Source organism: Odontesthes bonariensis, chromosome 1, assembly GCF_027942865.1.
Source record: "Odontesthes bonariensis isolate fOdoBon6 chromosome 1, fOdoBon6.hap1, whole genome shotgun sequence".
Taxonomy (NCBI): domain Eukaryota; kingdom Metazoa; phylum Chordata; class Actinopteri; order Atheriniformes; family Atherinopsidae; genus Odontesthes; species Odontesthes bonariensis.
In genome coordinates, this window is record NC_134506.1 from 25914433 (window position 1) to 25935844 (window position 21412).

Genomic DNA, 21412 nt, shown 5'->3' on the forward strand with positions numbered 1-21412 from the left:
GGAAACAGGAATGGCATAGTGATGTGTGTATTGAATTTTTCACCTCTGTCCCCTGAGTTTCGCACTGAGGAAAGCCTGACACCGACCTCCCCCCACCTACTATACAAGAGGGGGTAGGGGCAAAATCTTTCCAGATCTCAGCCAACACCAAAAAAACTCCCCAACCTCTTTGATCCTCTAAAGAGAGACCACGCCATCTGGGAGATTAACGAAAGACCTCTTCCTCAGGCTCCTCATTTTATGCCTAGCAGTCTAGCAGGACAGTACTGCAGTGCCATAAGATTTCTTTTCCATCTCGTACTGTAGTTGTGATACTGAGCTGCAAATGTTCAGTTACAGGCAGATTCAGCACGCTTCTTTAATCACAAAATCAAATAAACTATCCCCACTGATTCATCTTCAATTTACAGCACACCTCCCTTGTGGTAAATATATATTTCTTTGGAGAGATGAATAATGGGAAGAGCAGGAGTCAGCTAGTGCAGTCTCAGGAATGGCTTTTTTCTTAAAGAAAGGGAAAGGTTTTAAGCTTGGTGTCACCATCTAGTGGCAGGACAAGTATAACTTGATAAGCACACACATTACATCGTATTTGCCTGAATAAAAACACAGATCCATGTGACAAGTTGTCACATTTACTTTTATTGTAAAGGTGATATTATTCCAAAATATTAATATGTTAGAGGAACAGAGATAAAGAAAAAGAGGGAAATACATCTTGAAAACATCGACACAACACTTTGGTAAGAATCTTGGGACAAATTCTTATTTAAAAAATTACACTGCAAAAAAATAACACTTTTTCTAATAATGTTTCAAATCATATAGATGTCAATCATGACGCATCTACATGTACAACAATATAACTGGGTAAAAAAAAATCAATTGGGCATTTTGTGTCCCAGAAACAACTAAACAACTGAAGGCATTAAAAACACTGGAATGGCTGGGCATCTGTGCTTTGAAATCTGGAATAATTTTTACTACTTAAGGATACCACAAGAAAACAGTTCTTTACCTTATCATTATATCAGTTTATAGTTCATAATAATATTTCTCAAGATATATTATACCACAACAAGTTTACAGTAATGTTGCAAAAGAGTCATGTGTATCAGAGCTAGTTTGAAAGCACAGCAGAATCAGCCAAGTTTAAATTCAGAGTTTCTTAGAGAGATCATAGAGTTCATCCTCTTTTAATGTCAACTGAACTGAGCTCTGGATTTAACCAATGCAGATTCAAGAATGTGTCATATCAGCCCTAAACAGAGTGCATTGGATCATTGTGCAACAATGTGACCTGTCCTCTCCTCAGCCCCACTGTCATCCCACGTCAGCCCTCATCCACACTACCCAGTTCCATCCCCCCTTCCTAACAGGGGTGCACGTTGCACGCCCTGATCTCCTTCCTGTCCTTGCAGCTGGACAGCTGGGCTGTTTTAAACTTCTGCTTCACTGTCATGAGGCGCTCTTGAATACCTCCACCACATGGCTTGGTGCATTCTGTCCAGCTTGACCATGGTCTCATTCTACAACCTAAGAGTAAAAAAAAAAAAGTTTTTAAAAATGGATGCATGATCAGAGCGGTATATGTGTGTTGTTGTTCATGTGAATCAAAGACAGCGGGATGGTTACCAACCTGGATGCTCAGATGTGCCCTCAGCTCTGCCCTGTTTGCTCCTCCGTTTTTCTCGCTGCTCCTTGCGTCGTCTCTTCTCATCACTGTTGCCTTGTCCTCTGTTACACTTTCTAATCTTACACTTCTTCCTTTGGATGGTTTCAGAGCAGGGGTCTCCACTAAACTGAGGTTCCAGCATTACCATGCGAGTCCGGATTGTGTGACCTTTTCCACAGGACTTATTGCACTCTGACCACTCAGTCCACTCTGACATGGCACAGTCGATGGCTGTGGATAAAGAACAAGTGAGATGAGCTAAAATGTAGCCGTGACAGAAAAGTGACCCAGTGTGAAGTGACTGATAAAATAGAGAGAGTAGCAATTTTAGGTACAGTATATATAACCGCACAGGTGACATCTCCTGATGGAGAGACATTCCTGTTTGCTGAGAAGCCTTAATTTCATGCTAATGAAGTTTTTCTTGGATTCATTCTTGAAAATGTTCCTAAGAAAAGTTCTGTTCAGATTCATGAAATGTTCTCATACCACAGATTAAAAGGGTACAAGGCTGAGGGGCTGTGTTGGCACACAGACATTTAAAAGGAGGTTGAGAGAGAAATAACAAATCATAAAGTAACGTAACATAAGTAAAAAGCAAAAGAGACACACTATGTTCTCTTTTCTCGGATTATATAAGGATGTAAAATATTCTACAGTGTGACCGTTTCAGAGAATTAAGTCCTGTTTCCCTACTGGAGAGAAGTTGCTACTGCGCCATGAGTTTCAGTTTTAGACATGTTTGCAGAAAAACCCCTATTTTTTAACTCAAAGTGTTGTGCAAGTAGTTTTCTGAAACATCTGAGGTATTTGTATCACAGCTGAACTAAAGTCAGTTAATTTAATTTTTTTCCACAGCTATCTGGGGACCCACAAAAATGATCTCAAAACCACCATGGGTATCCCAAACCCAAGGCTGAGAATCACTGATTCAAAGTATTTCACAGGAGTTTTTAATTTACTATGTTAAACCAAAAGACACAGCGGCACATATCAAGTTAAATAGTTACATATGATGTGATAGAATGGATAAATAAGAGAGAGGCTCTGTGAGCTCACTTGATTATAACTGGTGTGTGTGTGTGTTTCTTCATCAAGGATTGTGGTTTCATTAAAAAAAAGATATTACCATGAATTACCATAAATTGTAGATGCACATGTTCAGTGCGCGGGTGTGTAGATTAGGATGTTTATTACTTACGACACTCTGGTAGCATGCACTTCTCCACCTGTTCTAACTCTTCTTTACACTCTCCAAGTTCCACAGGTGATTTGAGCACGCGCTGCCGTGTCCTCAAACCCTTTCCGCACGTCACACTACAATCACTCCAGTCAGACCATGGAGTCAGCAGGCATGGGATTGTATCTATTCAAACAAGAATCACTCAGTGAGCCATACACTCATTGTTAGGAATTGTAAAAATATGCAGATACATTGATTTACTGCTAGGCTAGGATGTGTGAAGATAGTTGTGGTAATGAAAATGTAGCTACTCACGACATTCTGGCATCATACACTTTTCCACTTCTAGAACCTCCGCCCCGCAAATGGAGCCATCTGCAGGAGGCATCTTCACCGTGCGCTCCCTCCTCTTCATGCCAAGGCCACATGTGGCACTGCAGACATCCCATTCACCCCACTCTGTGACCAGGCAACTGCTGGGAGCTGAGGTCAAGAAAGAAAGATAATGCAAATACTAAAACACCAATTGTGGATCATTATGTTAATCTGAGTTTTATAAATGCACCAGAAAGGGGACACTCACAGCATTCCTCATTAACAACACAGCTCTCAGTCTCCTCTGTGGGCAGAGTGCACAGTGAGCCATCATCAGGAAACTGTTTAACATAACGCTCCCGGGAACGTGTGCCCATTCCACAGGACACGCTACATGGAGACCAAGTGATCCACTCTGACATCATACAAGTAGAAGCATCTAAAGAGACAGAAATAAATATGTCAGCAAGTCCTCGGGCATTCAATTTAAACAAAACAAAACAAAACAAAAAAAAATATATGAATACACATAAATTCAGAAATACAATCACACCAAATTAAAATGAAAAATCCATCCATCCATCCATTATCTTCCGCTGGTCCGGGGATCGGGTCGCGGGGGCAGCAGCTTGAGCAAAGAGACCCAGACGTCCCTGTCCCCGGCCACTTCCTCCAGCTCTTCTGGGGGGACCCCGAGGCGTTCCCAGGCCAGCCGAGAGACATAGTCTCTCCAACGCGTCCTGGGTCTTCCCCGGGGCCTCCTCCCAGTGGGACGGGCCCGGAACACCTCACCGGGGAGGCGTCCAGGAGGCATTCTCACCAGATGCCCGAGCCACCTCATCTGACTCCTCTCGATGCGGAGGAGCAGCAGTTCTACTCCGAGCCCCTCCCGGATGACCGAGCTTCTCACCCTATCTCTAAGGGAGAGCCCAGACACCCTGCGGAGGAAACTCATTTCGGCCGCTTGTATTCGCGATCTCGTTCTTTCGGTCACTACCCACAGCTCGTGACCATAGGTGAGGGTAGGAACATATATTGACCGGTAAATCGAGAGCTTCGCCTTCTGGCTCAGCTCCTTCTTCACCACGACGGGCCGGTGCAGAGCCCGCATCACTGCAGACGCCGCACCAATCCGTCTGTCAATCTCCTGTTCCATTCGTCCCTCACTCGTGAACAAGACCCCGAGATACTTGAACTCCTCCACTTGGGGAAGGATCTCATTCCCGACCCGAAGAGAGCATTCCAAATGAAAAAGGCACTTTGTCTATTTACACAGAACAATCAATGTTTTGAATTGCATGTAACTAATTATAATGTACAACTAACACCTTTTCTGACCTATTATGTAATTATGAGAGTGTCAGTTAAAACACATCCCATAAAATTTTAACTAAGGCCTCAGTATAATATTCACACCGTGTGAATACTATATGTATACGTGGCAAGGTGTTTGATATTGAATTATTTGTAGCGGTTAATTTATTGTGATAATTTAACTGAAAGAAAGAAATGAGGTTAGGAACGATGAAGTCAAACAAAACGATATGTTTAGTCAAGTGTAAGGATAGAAAAAGCTCTTTACAGCTCTTATGGTAAACTAAAGAAAATTGCTGTTTAGAAAAGTCTCCATCTGAGGTCAGAAAATTTAGGTAAAGGAAAAATCTTATTATTGGACATCCCATTGAGCTCTCAACACTCCCATATTATAAATTATCTGCACGAATGAAAGTTAATTTAAACGTGGGAGTACAGTATAGATGTATTACTGTAGAGTGTTAAGCATTTTCTCTTTTTAAGCTGCACCCAGTTGTAATTAGGGTCCAGATGAATTTTTAAACTCATATGCCACTGATATAGAAAATGCACCTCTCAAAAATAGATTTTACTTACAACAAAATTGCATTATTTGACTAAAAATAATTACCTACAGTTGTTGGTATGGAAATGTATATTTTTTTACTAAGAGACTGAGAAGAAAAAATGTTTGTATTGATGTACTTTTGTATAAAGTTAAAAAAAAGAAAATCTATATTTTAATCACTTTATTGTAGTTAAATTGATATTGTTTCAATCCAAAAATTATTCTCAGACACTGTAGAGGATAAAGCACCAGATATTAGGAAGCTGCTCTTAATTAATTCACTTGCGCCATGGTAGGTATGGTATACACTGAGTATTATATCAATTTCAGTCACACATAAAAAGACCACTGCAAGTTCATCAAATTATTACCCAGCTGCTTGGCCCTAATTATCTTGATCCCAACCCCAAATGTACCCATATTGGTCCTTTGCAGATGTTGATATAGGACCCTGTAAGTAACCAATATCAATCAATCTGAAATCTGTATCACACTAATATGAAATTGATGGTGTTTTGAGAAAAATGATCATCCAATTTAAAAGCTTCCACAGTCTTTAACACTTTTCTTGTTGCAGGCTTGATTATAACAAAAACAACATGCACGACTACTGTGCAATAGAACTAAGGGAATGATGTTAGAGCAGGTTAGCTCCAGGTTCCACATCACATAAATCCACATATGTACCATCCTATCACCATAAATTATGTATTTTGTATTCATTTGCTCTTGCAAGTTGTAGAATGTTTGCAAAGACACTTAACACTGTTCTATGAATCATTTAAGCATAAAAAGACGATTAACTCAAGTGATCAACCAATGTTATGTCGTCACATAACAACACAACAGACAGCTTAGCTAAAAACACATTTTGAATGGTATCTTTAGGTGCTTTGTCACTAGCAGGCTCTCGGAAAGACACATAGGTCATTCCCATTCCCACTTTACTTGCATCTACAAAAAAATGCCATAGATAACACAGTTTGACAGGCATGTTAGGCATACATGTCATATCTCAGACATGGTGTACAGTGTGGCCTGAAAAAAATCAAGGAAACCGAACAAGTGGAGGACAAAAGAAGAGGCCGACCTAAATAACTATGTACTTCAGAAGAACATTATATTAAGGTAATGCCCTTAAGAGCTGAGGTTGAATCCCGCAAAGACCCAACACAGGACCTAAGAGATGATCCCTCTACTGTTAGCTGAAAGCCCTCATCAGAAATGGTTTCCATGGAAGGGTGGCTGTAAAGAAGTTATTTAACCTATATGTGGGAATAAATAGGAAAAACTACCTGATTATGTAGTTAGCTTTTCCCTTGTCAATGAACCAGTAAACTATGTATTTTTAATATCCATAATTATGTAATATTTGAAAGTAGTTTGGTGAAGCAGACCATTACCTAAAGTTGTAAAAATATCTCATTGCTAGTAAATATGAGTAGATGAGCAAAGCAAATTAAACTTAGATGGCACACTGCAGATGGCTAAATATTATAATAAATCTGTTACAATTGACAACTTTGCATTCATATATGCTGTAACAACACTGGTAAACACATTCTCTCACATCAATCCAGATTATGTTGTGCACACTACACCCACCAGCTATCTGTCTCTTCAGAAAGACATATGTTGCCACACATGTACAGAGTAGAGATGGCATGACAAGGAATTAAAAATACGCTTTGCTCCAAATACCTCTGCTGGTGTGGCAGACAGTATTGTTGACATCATTGTTGTCCCTTACCTCTAGCTACCCTTTAGAGATTGTTCATGGGTCATGTTAAATGAACCATGAAAGGATTACATACCAACTCAGACACGAACATCCATAGTAATATCCATCCATCCATCCGTCCATTTTCTACACCCGCCTAATCCAATTTAAGGATGCTGGGGGTGCTGGAGCCTATCTCAGCTGTCATTGGTCAGGGTACACCCTTGACAGATCACCCGTCCATCAAGAGTTTATTTTTGTGGCACTGTATAGTGTATAAGCAGTCAGTCAGGCTATGAAGAGGAAGCATTACTGGCATTTCCTGAATGTGTTACTGGCACCCACAGGAGGAAGAATGGATGACCTAATCCACTTATCTATGAGGGTGAATAGTGATGAATAGTGGTGTGCAACAGATTCGGAGATTTTTTTGTTTCAGTGAATAGTTCAGGGAGCAGAAGACAAATAGATTACCAAGAGGCCTGAAGATAAAGATGTAATCTATTTTTTTCTTTCAAATGCAACCACGATTAGTGTATATTTATGTCTTCTACAATTTTAGAGTGAAAAAAAAAGAAAAGCAACATACAAACATTGCTACAACCAAAGAAAATGAAACCTTGTGGATGAAACACACTGGAAAAGAATGAATTCAGTGAAAATATCTGTCATCTATAAACATCACACCATGTGTAAGAGCACCATGAGAATGCGGAGATAATGGTTTCTAGAATAAATATTGATCCAAAATTCACTGCACTGGTTACAAATGTGTAAGCTCATACAGTCTCTCAACTTCATCTGAAAATCTTCAAACTTCAAATCTTCAAAATTTAAAGCTTCATTTTAAATAGTATATAAATATCATTGTCACTAGAAAGCTATTATTACTACTATTTTTGCATATTTACTATTTAAAGCAACACTTGAACCATAAAACCATGTGTCATTCTAACAGGTTTGAGGGGCATCAAACTTTGCAATGCACATTCCCGGGACTGAAGCATCCCTGTAGCACCCAGGGGCTGAGATACCGCACTTCAGAACTCGGCACAACACTGTTTTGCTTTACGGTACCAAGTAATCCACTGGCAACAAGATAACGATACACATTTGTCATAACAAAGGAAGTAAAAAAAGGGAAAAAAATGCACTGTTGTCATTACAAATAAAGTTTGATTTAAAAAAAAAAAAAAAAGACATCGCTTTGAGGGTAAGTGAAGAAAAAGAGTTGAATTGAAAGAGAAAGACACGGAAAAAGAGTAAAAAACATAATTGGATTTTGGTAAAAGACAAATGCAGGGTTACCTTCATAGTTGCAATTAGTAAGTAATAAGTGGTTAGCTCTCTTGTTCTCTCATGTTTGTTCTGCTTGGCTGAGTGGATGAAATTACTGATGCATGGGTTTAAATTCATGAAAAGAATTCAATCATGAATCTGCTCTTTATAGTACGTAAATCAGAGAAGAGACTGAAACTGTGGCTGATTCCTGTTAAAAAAGACGAATAAATAAACAAAACTAGTGAAACATGTTTTTATACTCCTGGAATGGGAAATACGCAACATTACAACAGCAGCGTGTCCATCTATGTTGTTATTTACACTTGGAAATGGGCTTATCGTTTCAATTTCTGCCTCACAGATAAAGCCTCAGTAAGCCATCTCTGTTCCATTTTAGCCTAATATGGAAATAGTTTATTCTCAAGTAAAACCTTTTGGACAGTGTTTGCAAATTTTGCACCAAAGTCTTAGTATGTTGCAGCCTTTATAAATGTTCTCTGCTAGCTTGCAGTACATGGTACTGTAATACATATAATGTACATCACATTGCATATGTATTGATTTCACAAATATGTCCGATTCAAAAATGTAAATCTAAACAACAAGTAATTTTTTGTTTTGTGCATTTTATCACATGTTGTTTTATCACCACATATATCGTGGTATATAAAAAAATGCAGTGTCATTCTTGCTAGATCTGGTAACATAAGCCCACCTTGTCTCTGGCATTTTTTTTTTTGTAGCTTTTAGAGGTGTTTTGTTGCCAGCCTCATAAAGACACCAAGTTTACAGGTGCTACTATACATGTGCAGGGCTCAGATGCAGAATTGTTCCATCACACAACTGTAGGGGGAACCAAAGAGCAAGAATTGGCAAATTCTGTTGTGATGCTTTAAATGCTGCAGCAGAAAGGCACCTTGGGTACTATTGATGGACCAAACCCATCAAACACCAACACTTAGGTTGCCAAATATTAATGGTTGAAATCATTTTCAAAGATGAAACTGCTCATGAAGATGTTTAGTGTATGCTGAATCTTTGGAAAACTCTAATCAAATCTGATCCTAAGAGCTTGAATAAGGGTAACTGGTGTTAGTCCAGTTGCCCTTATTTAATCTTTAGCTAGATGCTCACCCTCATCACTGCATCCAGGCCCCATACATGGCTCAAAATCCTGAGTGTGTGGACAGGGAACACTCAGGTCCAACTGGGCTTTCAGCATCCTCTGCCTCATCCGCTTGCCCTTTTCACAAGTAGCCGAGCTGCATGCAGACCATGGAGACCAGTTGGAGTAGATGCATGTTTCAGGAGTGTCATCTACAAGATGGAAAGCGTCAGTAACACACTCTAATAGTTTGCAACTTGTGTGTGCGTGTGTGTGACAGTAAAGACAATCAAGAAAACAGGATTAATACCTTCCTCCTTCTCTTCCTGGGCAATATCTGCAACAATGTCGTCCACATTGTCAGGCACAATGTTGCACTGTTCACCCTGAGGACATAAAATAATATTAGTACAGTATTAAAACCTCTCTGGAAAGCACACAATGAGTGAAGACATTTAATAAGGAAATATATTTGTTTTCCATTATGTTTGATGGACTGAATCAGAGTCTCATGTTCCCACAGCTGCCTCTAGATGCCACTGAAGGACCATTATCCTTTCATCCGTTTCTGGTTTGCAGTCAGGACAATTGGTTCACCTCAAACAAAATTCTAAGTAGAAAAAGTGTCTTTCATAAGAAATGAATTTGAATAGGTGCTATGCGGCTTGTGTTCTTCAAGAATTTGCATTAAACATTTAAATATGACATCAAAACATGACAATGAGAAACAGTTTTAAACTTATATTATCTACATTTCTATAATCTATATCGAAACCCTAAAGATACATATACACTTATGTCTGGAAATATTTGGATAGTTTTTTTTTTTTACTTTTTTAGCCATTTAATTAAAGATTTACAAGCTCCATTTTCATAATGAATAAGGGCTTTCAGGGCTTTCTCAACTTTATTTTAAGGATATTCACATCCAAACTGGAGAAAGGGTTTAAGAGTTACAGCTGTTTAATATTTAGAACCCTTCTCAGGGGATGGAACATAATTAGACACATGAAAGTAACTAGAAAAATAGTAAATAGTTGTCTTTATAATTTTGTGAGGAATTATTTGCAGAAAATGCCTTAGGTCTGGATTACATGGACAACAACAATAAATGGGTAAGCAACTTTGTGCTACTTAATCAGGAACTTACTGAATTTGTCAGTTCTCAGCTCATTTCTGCCTTTAATTTTGTCTTTGGTAAGTGAAATGCAGCTTGTTCAGGTTAAGATCAGGTCAGCCACTGCAGAATGTTCAACTTCTTTACCTTGAAAAACTCTAAGCTTGCTTTGCATTTTGTTTTTGGTCATTGTCCATTTGTGCTGAGAATTTTCAATTTATCTACCTTTGCCAGATGTTGCTGAATGTGAGCAGACAATATCTCTCTACACACTAGCTGCAGGATCGTAGATATGAAATACCTACGATCTTGATCATATAATTTCCTTTCTGGATAAACAAAGCCTTTTTTCCAAATTTAAATTGTACAGTTGGAATCAGCTGAAGAACTTTTAACTTACTGAATTCATGAGGAACTAACAAAGAAATAACCCTTCTGTCCATTAAACAGCTTTTGAGTCAATTTTTCAGTATTTCCATAAATCTTCTCAAAAAACCCTTTAGGATTAAAGCACCTGCCCTTTGAGTCAATATTCATTACGGAGCTGTAACTTTAATATGTTTTGAGAATAAGCTAAAACAGAAAAAACATTGCGCCTGTGTCCGGATAGTTCTGTCCGGATATTTCCTGACCTAATTAAACATGTCCCAAAAAATATGCTGAAACTATTTGACCTATAACCATTTGCCAACCTTACACAGTACATGATCTTTGACACTTGGTCAAAGGTCAGAGTGTAAGACTTGGATAGCTCCATCAGCAGATATGCAGTACATATATGGCAATATACATGTATGATGCAGATCCAGTATAAATATCCATGGGCCAGCACATCAAATGAGGTATGCTAAAAATCCAAATATAGTCACAATGACATTTTTTTGGTCATATGTTTTGAAGAATGGCCAGTTTCTTCCTTCACATGCATACAAATTGTTGACATCAATACAAGCATTGTCAGCATCAACCCTAGTCAGGGGAATTGTACCAGTCATCAGTTCTATGTGTATGAACACGGCACTGCCGGAGTATGTGTAAGAGCTCTTCGATCTTGTGCACACCCTCAGAAGAAGAGTAATTCTCCTGAACGTAGAGCAGAATAACATTGCAGCTTATCAATACTATGATCTTTGATAATTTAGCCGTGATGTCCAATGTGGGTTTAAGTACCCATTCCAACCTAAGCCACAGTTGACTCAAAGCTCACTATCAATACAGTCCCAAAGTAGCCCATGGTTTTTGCATGTCTCTCTTTCATGCCCAACAAATTAAATATATAGGTCTTTGAAATGCATGCATAATGTACTTCCTGTATGACTTCTTTATAGTTCTGTTCAGTTCAGTTTAGCTTGCCTCAAGCAGAAATATATTTATGGCACAGTGTTGATGTCATAACTCTCACACAATAATCAAGGTGGCATGGGTGATATCTGTTGTAGTGGGCTTAGCAGGCTCAGGCACTGACCAATACAGGATTATATTTTAAAAAAGGCCTGATTAATTGATCTACCTCTAGAAATATCCCCTTTCTACTTTGAGCTGCTCACCCCTGAAGTAGAACTGTTTGGACAACTTCTAATGACTGACATTTGATAATAGAGTGTATAAATGCAGTGATCTTTTTTTATTATTATTATGTTAAAAAATTACATTATAAACAAGCTTAATTGTTTTTTCTACACTGCACACTCAAGATATAAGGTGTACACTCTGCACTGATCAATTGCTCTGTGGATCCACAGGATTGAATCCATCTTCGTATCCACTGGTCCATGATGACGACAAGGAAAGGCTTCTTCATCTTACTGTCTCTTCCTCTGAGCAGTTCACAATGACAGTGTGTCACATACTGTCACACATAATGCCGGCGTAAGTCATGTGGCAGTGAAATAAGGGCAGAGAAAAAAAAGTGAAAATCCGAATTCAGCCTTTTCTTTTCTGTTTTTGTTTGCTGTTGATTACAAGGTGTCCCTGAACTGCTCTCTGCTGCAATCTACACAAAACAAGTCAGGTCTTTGATGCCATATGCATGACTTATCCATTGCAAACACTTCAACATATCTGCATGCCTATTGTCACTTGATGGAACATAATGTTATCAAAGCCACTGATTATTTGGATTTTCTCTAAGACCAGTCTGGAAGGAGGATAAACAGACCTTTCTGGCAATGCGTTCCACTAACACTCTGGCCACAGAAGTGATGGCACCTCCCTCAGGATCATAAAATGGGCTTTGCGGATGATCCAGACTGGTTAGTGGACGGATCTTATCCTGGGGCGAAGTAGGTTTGTTGGGAGACTAAAAGAACAACACAGATAGTTTAAAAAAACCCAAAAAGAAACAGAGAGAGAGAGAGAGAGAGAAAATATATGGGGCACAAAGCAGTGGAACTTTGGGATTTCAGAAATAACACAGTGTCAGGATCTTTTTTGAAAAACAGATTTGTACTAGAATAAAGACCACAAAGACATTCAAAGTTACACAAAACAAAGGTCACCCAAAGCACAAGTTTCAAAGTCAGTGAACAGCTGTGGAGAAGCAATATACTTTATAGGGGAGATGTTCTCTTTAGTCAACAGTAAAGGTCTACCAGCATGGGGTTGATAGAAGCAATGCCAGGGGCAGTCAGGAGGCAGAAGACCAGTCCATTCTTCACCCCCCCCCCCCCCCCCCCCCCCCAACTGAGGCCATTCAGAAAAAAAAAGAGCAAGAGCAGCACAGTTTGTGTCTGTGTGAGAGAGGAAGATAGGGGCAAGGGTAGTGAGTGCCCAGTGATTAAAAGATACAGTTTAAAGTAATGGCACAAAGGATAGATACCATTACTCTGTTTCAGGATTGGGCTTTTAATGACTTTGTAATAGAGAGCCAAAGTCCCCCAAGTTCATCATAGCCACAGTTCCCCCACCCTCTCCTATGCATTTTTAAAGCAAGAGTCTGTTTTTGAACCGCTTCAAAGTGATATGCGAGCTATTTGCTTATTCTGCCAAAAAAGTGAACTTACAGATTCAGAAAGCTTTCATTGAACTTAATATGTAGTATTTACTGTCACGGTATCTAAGATTTTAGCAGTGCAGCACTATTCATTTTCTGGAAGATTCATTAATTTTATAGTCCCACAACTGTAATACCTAGATAAACTTAAAGGGAGAGTTCGCCTCTTTTGAAATGAAGCTGTATGACATCCCATACTAGCAATATTATTTATGAACATTTTCTTACCCCCCGCTGCTTACTGTGAGCTATTTTCTCTCCCTTGTATTACTCCGTGATTGCCACCTGCTGACAGCCGCGCCTGTTCCGGTGTTTACTGCTCGGAAGCAGGAGAATGCTCGGTCTGCACTTCGGTCTGCATGGTCTACACAGCACGCAGTGATACGAAGGTAGAGAGAAAATAGCGCCAAGCGATTGTGAGGTCTGACTTTCTGGATGAACGATTTTGTGATGCAAATGTATTACTCTCTTGAACACATATTGTTTTGAGAAGCAAAACGCTTTATTTTTTGGCCCCAGCCAAGTAGCCGGACTACCTTCATCAACGCCAAAACGAGGCTGGAACTCGGCTCACAGTATGCAGTGGGGGGTAATAAAATGTTCATAAATAATATTGCTAGCATGGGATGTCATACAGCTTCATGTCAAAAGAGGCGAACTATCCCTTTAAGGTTGCCCCCAACTCACTTTAATTCTGTTTTTCAGATGGATTTAATTTATTTGCTATAGATCTGGGTGAACATGTCATTTAAAACTGCTCGTGTGTGCGTGTGTGTGCGTGTGTGTGTGTGTGTGTGTGTGTATGTATTTAGTGCAGTTCAGTGGGTTCATCTGTGAGCTTTGAGGGATCAGCCAGAGGTTTCACAAATGCGGTCACAATACAGACAGCCTGGTCTGTTAGTGTAGACTGGAGAATACAGCAGACAGCACATCAGAGTGAGGGGAGTGTGGGGAGGAGCTTTGTTCAAGGCTATTACTGGACTGGCAGCTGATGACTATTACATTTTAGTAGCTCGGCAGTATGCAAAAAAGGTTTTAAGTGACTTTGAATGTGGGTGGAGAACCTGACGAAGAGAAAGCAGTTGGTATAATGACAGGGTCAAAATGTGAATGTGAGGGGAAGTCTCAGCTGGTGAGGAGAGCAAAAAAAGAATGTCATGTCATAGCTGAGTCGCAATTGTATAATTAGGATAAAAAAAAGTTGTCTTGTAACTTGTTACAAATTAACATAAAAAAACTTTAAGAAAAATAATAAAACTTTTGTAACACTTCAATATATATGATTAAAGGTTTTTACATCCGAAATAAAAGTGGTATTATGATCTATTGGCCTCTCCAATGACTGTACTACTTGAATTGAATTGAAGTATTCTCTGAGTTTGGTCTTCAAAGCGAATAACTGAAGCTGGGGTTCAGGCCAAATGGCCTGGAACTAGGAAAAAAAAAATAAGGAAACTGTTTTTCTTTTTTTGTTTGTTTTTATGGGGTTTCATTTTAGTTTACCTTTTTGAGAGTAAATTATTAGACTAATGGAATGTTCAATTTTTTCATTAAAATCCAAATCTATGGATATTCGCACTGACCTCATAAGAAAACCCACTATCAGTGCCGGCATCCCAGGGAATCAAGTCCTGGACCACCTTCTGTGCCCAGCCACACTCTTTGGTACACAAGTCCTCAGCAGACAGACCCACATTCCAGTCCGGACTGGGTCCCATCATGGTCAAGAAGGACATGAGATGACGGGTTCGGTCCACTGAGAATTCAGCTGAGGGTACGGCGCGCCTGAAAAAGACAATGACCATGAGTTCTAAATGAATCATGGCATTTTGTAAGTTTAAATAGAGAAAACAACATCTGTTAGCTGCATTCCAACTGACAACTGGCAATGGCTGTAGCATACAAACGATGTAACCTGAGGCTATGTTGTACAGTGCCTACTCCATCTAAAGTGAGATGTGTTGCCTGAACAAAACCAAACCCAGTGATGCATTTATTTGCTCCAAATGTCTTTGACATTTCTAGTTTTGGAACATGCTACTTAGACTAACATAGACAGCTTTGAAAGAAGTTTCTATTGCTCGTGTTTACAAGTTCACAATGGTCAACAATAAATTTAGGTAAATCAGTGTCCTACTCAGAGAACCAGAAGTTATTTGGAGCCAGTCCTCATCCAAGTGATTTAATGATTTAAGCACTGATAATGATGCAATAATTATGATCTATAATCAACCTGTAATATAAAACACTATAAGGTAGAATTGATTACATCCTAACTGATATATGTATACTTTTAAAATCATTAAAGCATGTATTTCCTTGATATGCAAGTTAAGCCTGCACTGAATTTAGGAATCTATTGACTTTTTGTAAGCAACCTGCTTCAAAGGCTGCAGGCTCCAGCAAATAAATATATTGTTGTTATATTATAACAAAAGTGTAAGTAGGTGAATGCAAGTCCTGAGGTCACTGACACATGTTCGTTACCATCTAAGCTCAGAGAATTACTGTATTTCTACAAGTCCAAGTTCATTTTCTTGCACAGTTGAAACAAGCTACATTTATAACTTGACCAAGACCACTCTCATTGTTCCAGTATAAAGTCACAGAGGGGAACTCAATCTAATGGTCAAAGTCTGTTTGACACCGCTGGCATTATGTCCCTTTTAGCTTTTAGCCTATTATGTCACAGACTAAAACAATTAACAGGGAACTAGTCGTTAGCATAAAAAGTATCAGTGCGTTAGGTAAACTGAACAGCTTTACAGCCCTGTACATTTCAAACACATTTTTTTTCTTTACAGATGAGACACATGCTGTCTGTTATGGGTATTCTCTGCTGTCTGCTGTCACCAGCCTTCTCTTCTTTTGACTAAAAGCTTCTTCACTTACTTTAGGGTCAAAGACTGTAATTTTGACTGGACTCCATAGTTAGGGTAATGCTTAAATGGTGCACCTATGTCTATGATTTAGGGGAGCTGCAGATTCATGTTTCACATTTGGATATTTTTTAGAGATGTCACTGAAAACAAAAAGCAGGGAGAGGAAGAGTAACACTTACAAATGAGTGCTGAGCTAAACGAGCCTGACTTGAAATGTGAAACTCTGACTCTCCTTTAAGGCTTGCAATTCATGGTGACTATCAAACATTTAGTTGACATATCGTATACTCACATTGCCATTCCACATTTTCTCTGCTCCAGCATTGTAGACACACACAAACACACACCCACGCATGTACACACACATGCAAGCACTCACACACAGACCTCTGGCCATCTGTCTTGACCAATGATTGACAGCTAAACTAATTACAAGAACTTTCCCAGCCAATACAAGATTAATTAGGAGTGGGAAGCTTCTTGTTGTAACACAGACAATTAGTCAGTGATTCCTCTTCAGCTGTCATTGTGCCCATATAAATCCATTTGACTTCAGCCAACTCAGTCCTGCCCTCGCACACTCTACTAATGACGGCCTTGGAGGGTGTGAAGTAGCCCTTATTCCCTGGGAACACACATCTTGCCTCAACTCTCCTGCTCTGTGAGTTCTTCGAGTCTGAGGGTTTATCTCTGAGAGTCACCTGGACTCTACAAAAAGGCAAAGCATAATTGACAGAAAATAAGAGTCAATGATGGGCTGGTAGCAAATAAGGCAGGCATTAATCACCTCGATAACCCCCACGAAATGCCCCGAGAATTTAAAAATGTTTTTGGAGTCACAATGTTACATGAATCTGTGGCACTATTGAGTCCCTTCCACTTATTTACAAACATTACGTGGACAGATAGCTTATCAGTCTTTTTTGATAGTTTCTGTGTGGCAAGGGCAACAAAGACCATAGCGTAACAATGTGCTCATGCTAATGAAAATCGATAAAACAATTTTTCTTATCACAGTTCAGCGGCAACAATGGCAACCCTAATAGGTTAAATCAATAATTTTTGGCACAAAAATATATAATTTTGTTCATCTTTTCCAAGTAAACAAATGTAGGTGCTTCCATTAGTTAGTGGAAAAGAGGTTATCTCAAAACTGGGGTAATGCTTCTTATACTTCACTAAGAATGCAGAATCCACTGCTATCTACCTACAAACTCTGAACTGAGCTTGTTAACAGCTGCATTCTATTCTTCAAAAAGCTCTTTATTTCACATCTTTGACTACTTGTTTCTTTCTTTTTAGCTGCTAATCAGATATAATCCACAGAGCACCAAAGTAGCTCTCTGTTTATCAGAAAAATGCCTGACAAAAGAGAGTACAAGGAGACGGCACGAGTGTCATGGATGCACTGAAGCTGGAAGGCAACTATTTCAATCCTGAAAAATAATGAGAAAGGTCGCATGGAGAGGGGGTGGACAAGTGAGGAGAACTTTAGTTATGAAACAAAGGAGATGGGAAGAATCCAGTGACATATGTGATGGATTAACGATTGGGAAGATAAAGTGCAAAAAAGAGATTAGGTGAACAGAGTAAAAAAGTTGTTTTTTTTCCTTCAAATGTACATCAGTTAATGATGCAATTGAGGACGAGGTTGGTCACAATGTGTTGGTCTTTTTTATGCATAAGGCCACATGAAATAGATCTTGTATAATCATCAACACTTTCTGCTTTATCGTAGAGCTTTAAAAGGCCATGTGGTAGATGAGCTCTTGTGCAAAGGACTGTCTTAGGCAAGTTGGTGAATATCGAAAAAATTATAAGGAATTTGCATTAATTTTGTAGAAATAAATGTAATATTGAAACATGTGGATGGATTTTAACCTGACAGGGGCAGAATGGATAAAATTATTGGTGGGAGGAAACTCCCAGTGCCTGTATTCCAGTCCCATAGTATTAGATGCTCTGTAATAATATTTAAATTGTGGTAGATCTGCATTTACATTAATTTTCTATTTGTACATATATAGTCTAAAAAAAAATGTATCTGCATTTTCTCTTTACCTAAACCGAATTTTCAAATCTACATTTGAAGATACTATTCTGAGGCTACAGCAGCTGCATTGGCATTATTTTCATGTACTTGCTTCCTCAATACTGGCCTACCAAAAGACTTTTTTGTGAAGGCACTCAGTGCCATAACCAAAATCAAACATTCTCCCTACTTTTAGCAAAGCCAAGCTCATCCTATACTTAATTTGCTGTACTATAAGCAGCTGCTCCGCTTCTTCTGTTTCTGAGATGAAGAAATGAAGCAGTCTGCTGCTTTCACTGTGGCAGATGGTCACCCTCCCTGTCTCTGGTTCTGCTGTAGGTTTCTTCACGTTGAAAGGGAGTTATTCCTGCCCATTATAGCCGATTTTGTCAAACAAGCTCAAGATGGGTGGATTTGTGTCATTTATGGATTTCAATATCACAAAATATTTCTAATACTTGATGGATTTTTAAATATTGTTTTGACTTAAGGAAATCTTAACCATTTAGAATTAACAGTTGTCCATTGGCCATGACAAGAGAGACATTTGAAAGTGCCATCAATCATATACTGTCCATGATGCAACGTCAATGCATATAGTTTTGTTTTCTTTTAATAGAAAAAAAGGGATTTTCTTGCACAGTGAAGTAAACATTCATATTAAGCTCCATCAACATGTTAACTAAAAATATATACAATCTGCATCATGAAATTCCCTTTTACTACTAACATCAATAAAAGTATTTCGCAATATTTTCTGATGGACAGGAACAATAAGTGCTTCAGACACTTGGGTGGAAGGAAGCCATTATAGTGCATGACATTTACTGGTTGCCTCACCAACATTACTACAGGATCAGTACCTTTTAATCAAAGATTTAGTTTTATGTGTGCCGATCTGCTTTTTAATCTTACCCCATGAAAATATCTGCAAAATGACTCAACAGTGATAAGGCTATTAAGTCATGAACATCTGAGATCCTTACACACTCTGGGACTTGCTCATTGAACAAAAGAATTTCTTTATCAGTGTGCACTCTGGCACTAAAGAATATGGCGTTAACAGGCTACTACACAGTTTGGTCAGTTAGATAAAAAAGGGCTATTACACATCACTTGAATATTAAAACATTGCATTTCAAACCAAACATTTCCATTATTTATCATACATTTTTATTGTTTAATATCAAAGACAGGTATATGTCCTACTTTTCTTTTCTTTTAGTGCTCTGTTTACCTAAATTCCAAAGATTTACACAGGTATGGATATAAGCTGGACAAGATCTGTGTGTGTACCAAATTTTCTGGAATATCCATTCTTAACATAGTTTAACATATACTCTGCCTGCAATATATCAGGCTTCAGGGAATTTGCTGGTAAAAAATAAATTTGCTGTAAAATATGTGATAATGGCTTTCACTTTTTTGGCTTCACTTTGCTCTCATCTTCCACCTTTGTGTGTTCTCCCTCTATTCCTTTGCTGTAACGCCTATTGTACAGGCAATCATTTCACCCTTTTTAGTAAAAACAAATAAATAAATAATGCATGATACAAGAAGAGGCTGTTCATTTTATGAGATTCAGTGATGCTATGCTTAAAGGGATAGTTCGCCTCTCATAAAATGAACAGCCTCTTCTTGTATCATGCATAAATAATATTACTAGTATGAGATGTCGTACAGCTTCATGTCAAAAGAGGCGAACTATCCCTTTAAGGTCCCATGGCATGCTTTCCATGTTTTCTTGTCTATCTGCATGTTAAAAACAATGTTTTATCACTTTGAATGTCATCCAAAAACTCCGTCTTCATCCCACCGTCCAAAAAAATGCATGTGAGGTTAATAGGTGATTCTAAACTGATCCTAGGAGTGAGCAAGGTTTTTTGTGGCCCTGTGATAGACTGGTGACCTGTCCAGGGTGTACCCTGCCTGTTGCCGTATGGCAGCTGGGACAGGCTTAACCCCCCTCCCGCAACCTTGAATTGGATTATGCGGGTATAGACAATGGATGGATGTGATTAGAAGCATAAACAAAAAGAGATATATGCATGTTTTAGTATTCCAATGCAGAAGTAACTTGTTTCATGCAGTAGTGTCATTGTTAATAAGGAAGCAAAGTTTGTTAAAGTTTCTCCTGTGTTCATCAACACCATGTTTGTCACCAACATCCTTTCTCCTGCCCGCTCGACAAGCCTCGTGGGATTCATCGAATTAAATGCTTCCCTTAGAGAAGTTCTCCCTCACTCCAAAATTACTACAAACTATTTTGAATCTAATGGTAATCAAGATTACGAATGCATAGACTGGAAATAATAGTGCCATGTCCACTTTAATACGTGACAAGTTTTGCTTCATAAACTTTCATAAATATTTCCACATTTTCCAAACGTTTTCAGCATCCTGCTATGTCGGCAGTTAATGATCCCCCTCCGGGAGTTTTCACATCTTCATGATGCTATGGATGTTGAGTGTTATCACAAGTCTGAGGGATTACAGAACTGATCAGACTTTGGAATCGGTTGATGATAAATTAGTCAATTAAGAGCTAACAAGTTCAGGAAAGTTTGCCAAAGTTTAGTATAAACCGCATTTTCAGGAAATAAAAAATTCATTGTGAAATTAAAGTCTAAACAAAAATACATTTTTTATATTTGCAAGTTGCATGGTTTGGGCTTGTTTCTTGTAAACAAAAAATTTCGAGAAAAAAATCAATCAATCCCAGACTTTTGCATATATCTGTAGACTTCATATACTGTATACAAGCGCTTGAAAAATCACAAAGATTGACACGTGATGCATATTCACCCTGTGTTATTTCAAACACACAGGCAAACACTACAAATGAGGAAACTTGCTGACATAAATATGCATTTATTCCTTTTTTTAACACAGATCGAATGGAAAGTAGTCCAGTCTCAAAGACTCTTCTGACATTTCATATGTTATATCTGGATAAGGAAAATGTATACTTTACCCTGTCCACAGACACTTTCTCGGCAAAGACTAATTATTGATACAATTTGCCTTCTCTTTTTCTATCGCCAAGATAATGTTACTGACCCCACATGCTCACATTTGCTATTTGCAGCCGCGGCAAGAAATTATTAATTAGTTGCATATATGACACACAGTTACCTAATTAGGCCTGTTCAACATGATGGTTTCTATAACTGGTTGTTTTCTTTGCTTTGGAGACTAATCTCATGGCCTCAAAGAGTGCCTGTTGTTAAGGAAACAACACAGCACTTG

General features: G+C 38.6%; 1 protein-coding gene across 1 annotated transcript in view; it reads right to left on the reverse strand.

Annotated features, from left to right (window-relative positions):
- Nucleotides 1–622: 622 nt before the first annotated feature.
- spon1a (spondin 1a) overlaps nt 623–21412 on the reverse strand; it is a 64674-nt gene continuing 43884 nt past the window's right edge. The window contains exons 8-16 of the mRNA XM_075462166.1: nt 14833–15034; nt 12416–12556; nt 9451–9526; nt 9170–9352; nt 3442–3612; nt 3174–3341; nt 2877–3041; nt 1640–1906; nt 623–1536 (exon numbers count right to left, since the gene is read on the reverse strand). Of these exons, the coding sequence (XP_075318281.1) occupies nt 1373–1536; nt 1640–1906; nt 2877–3041; nt 3174–3341; nt 3442–3612; nt 9170–9352; nt 9451–9526; nt 12416–12556; nt 14833–15034 (1537 nt within the window). The 3' untranslated portion in view covers nt 623–1372. The remainder of the gene's footprint in view (nt 1537–1639; nt 1907–2876; nt 3042–3173; nt 3342–3441; nt 3613–9169; nt 9353–9450; nt 9527–12415; nt 12557–14832; nt 15035–21412) is intronic.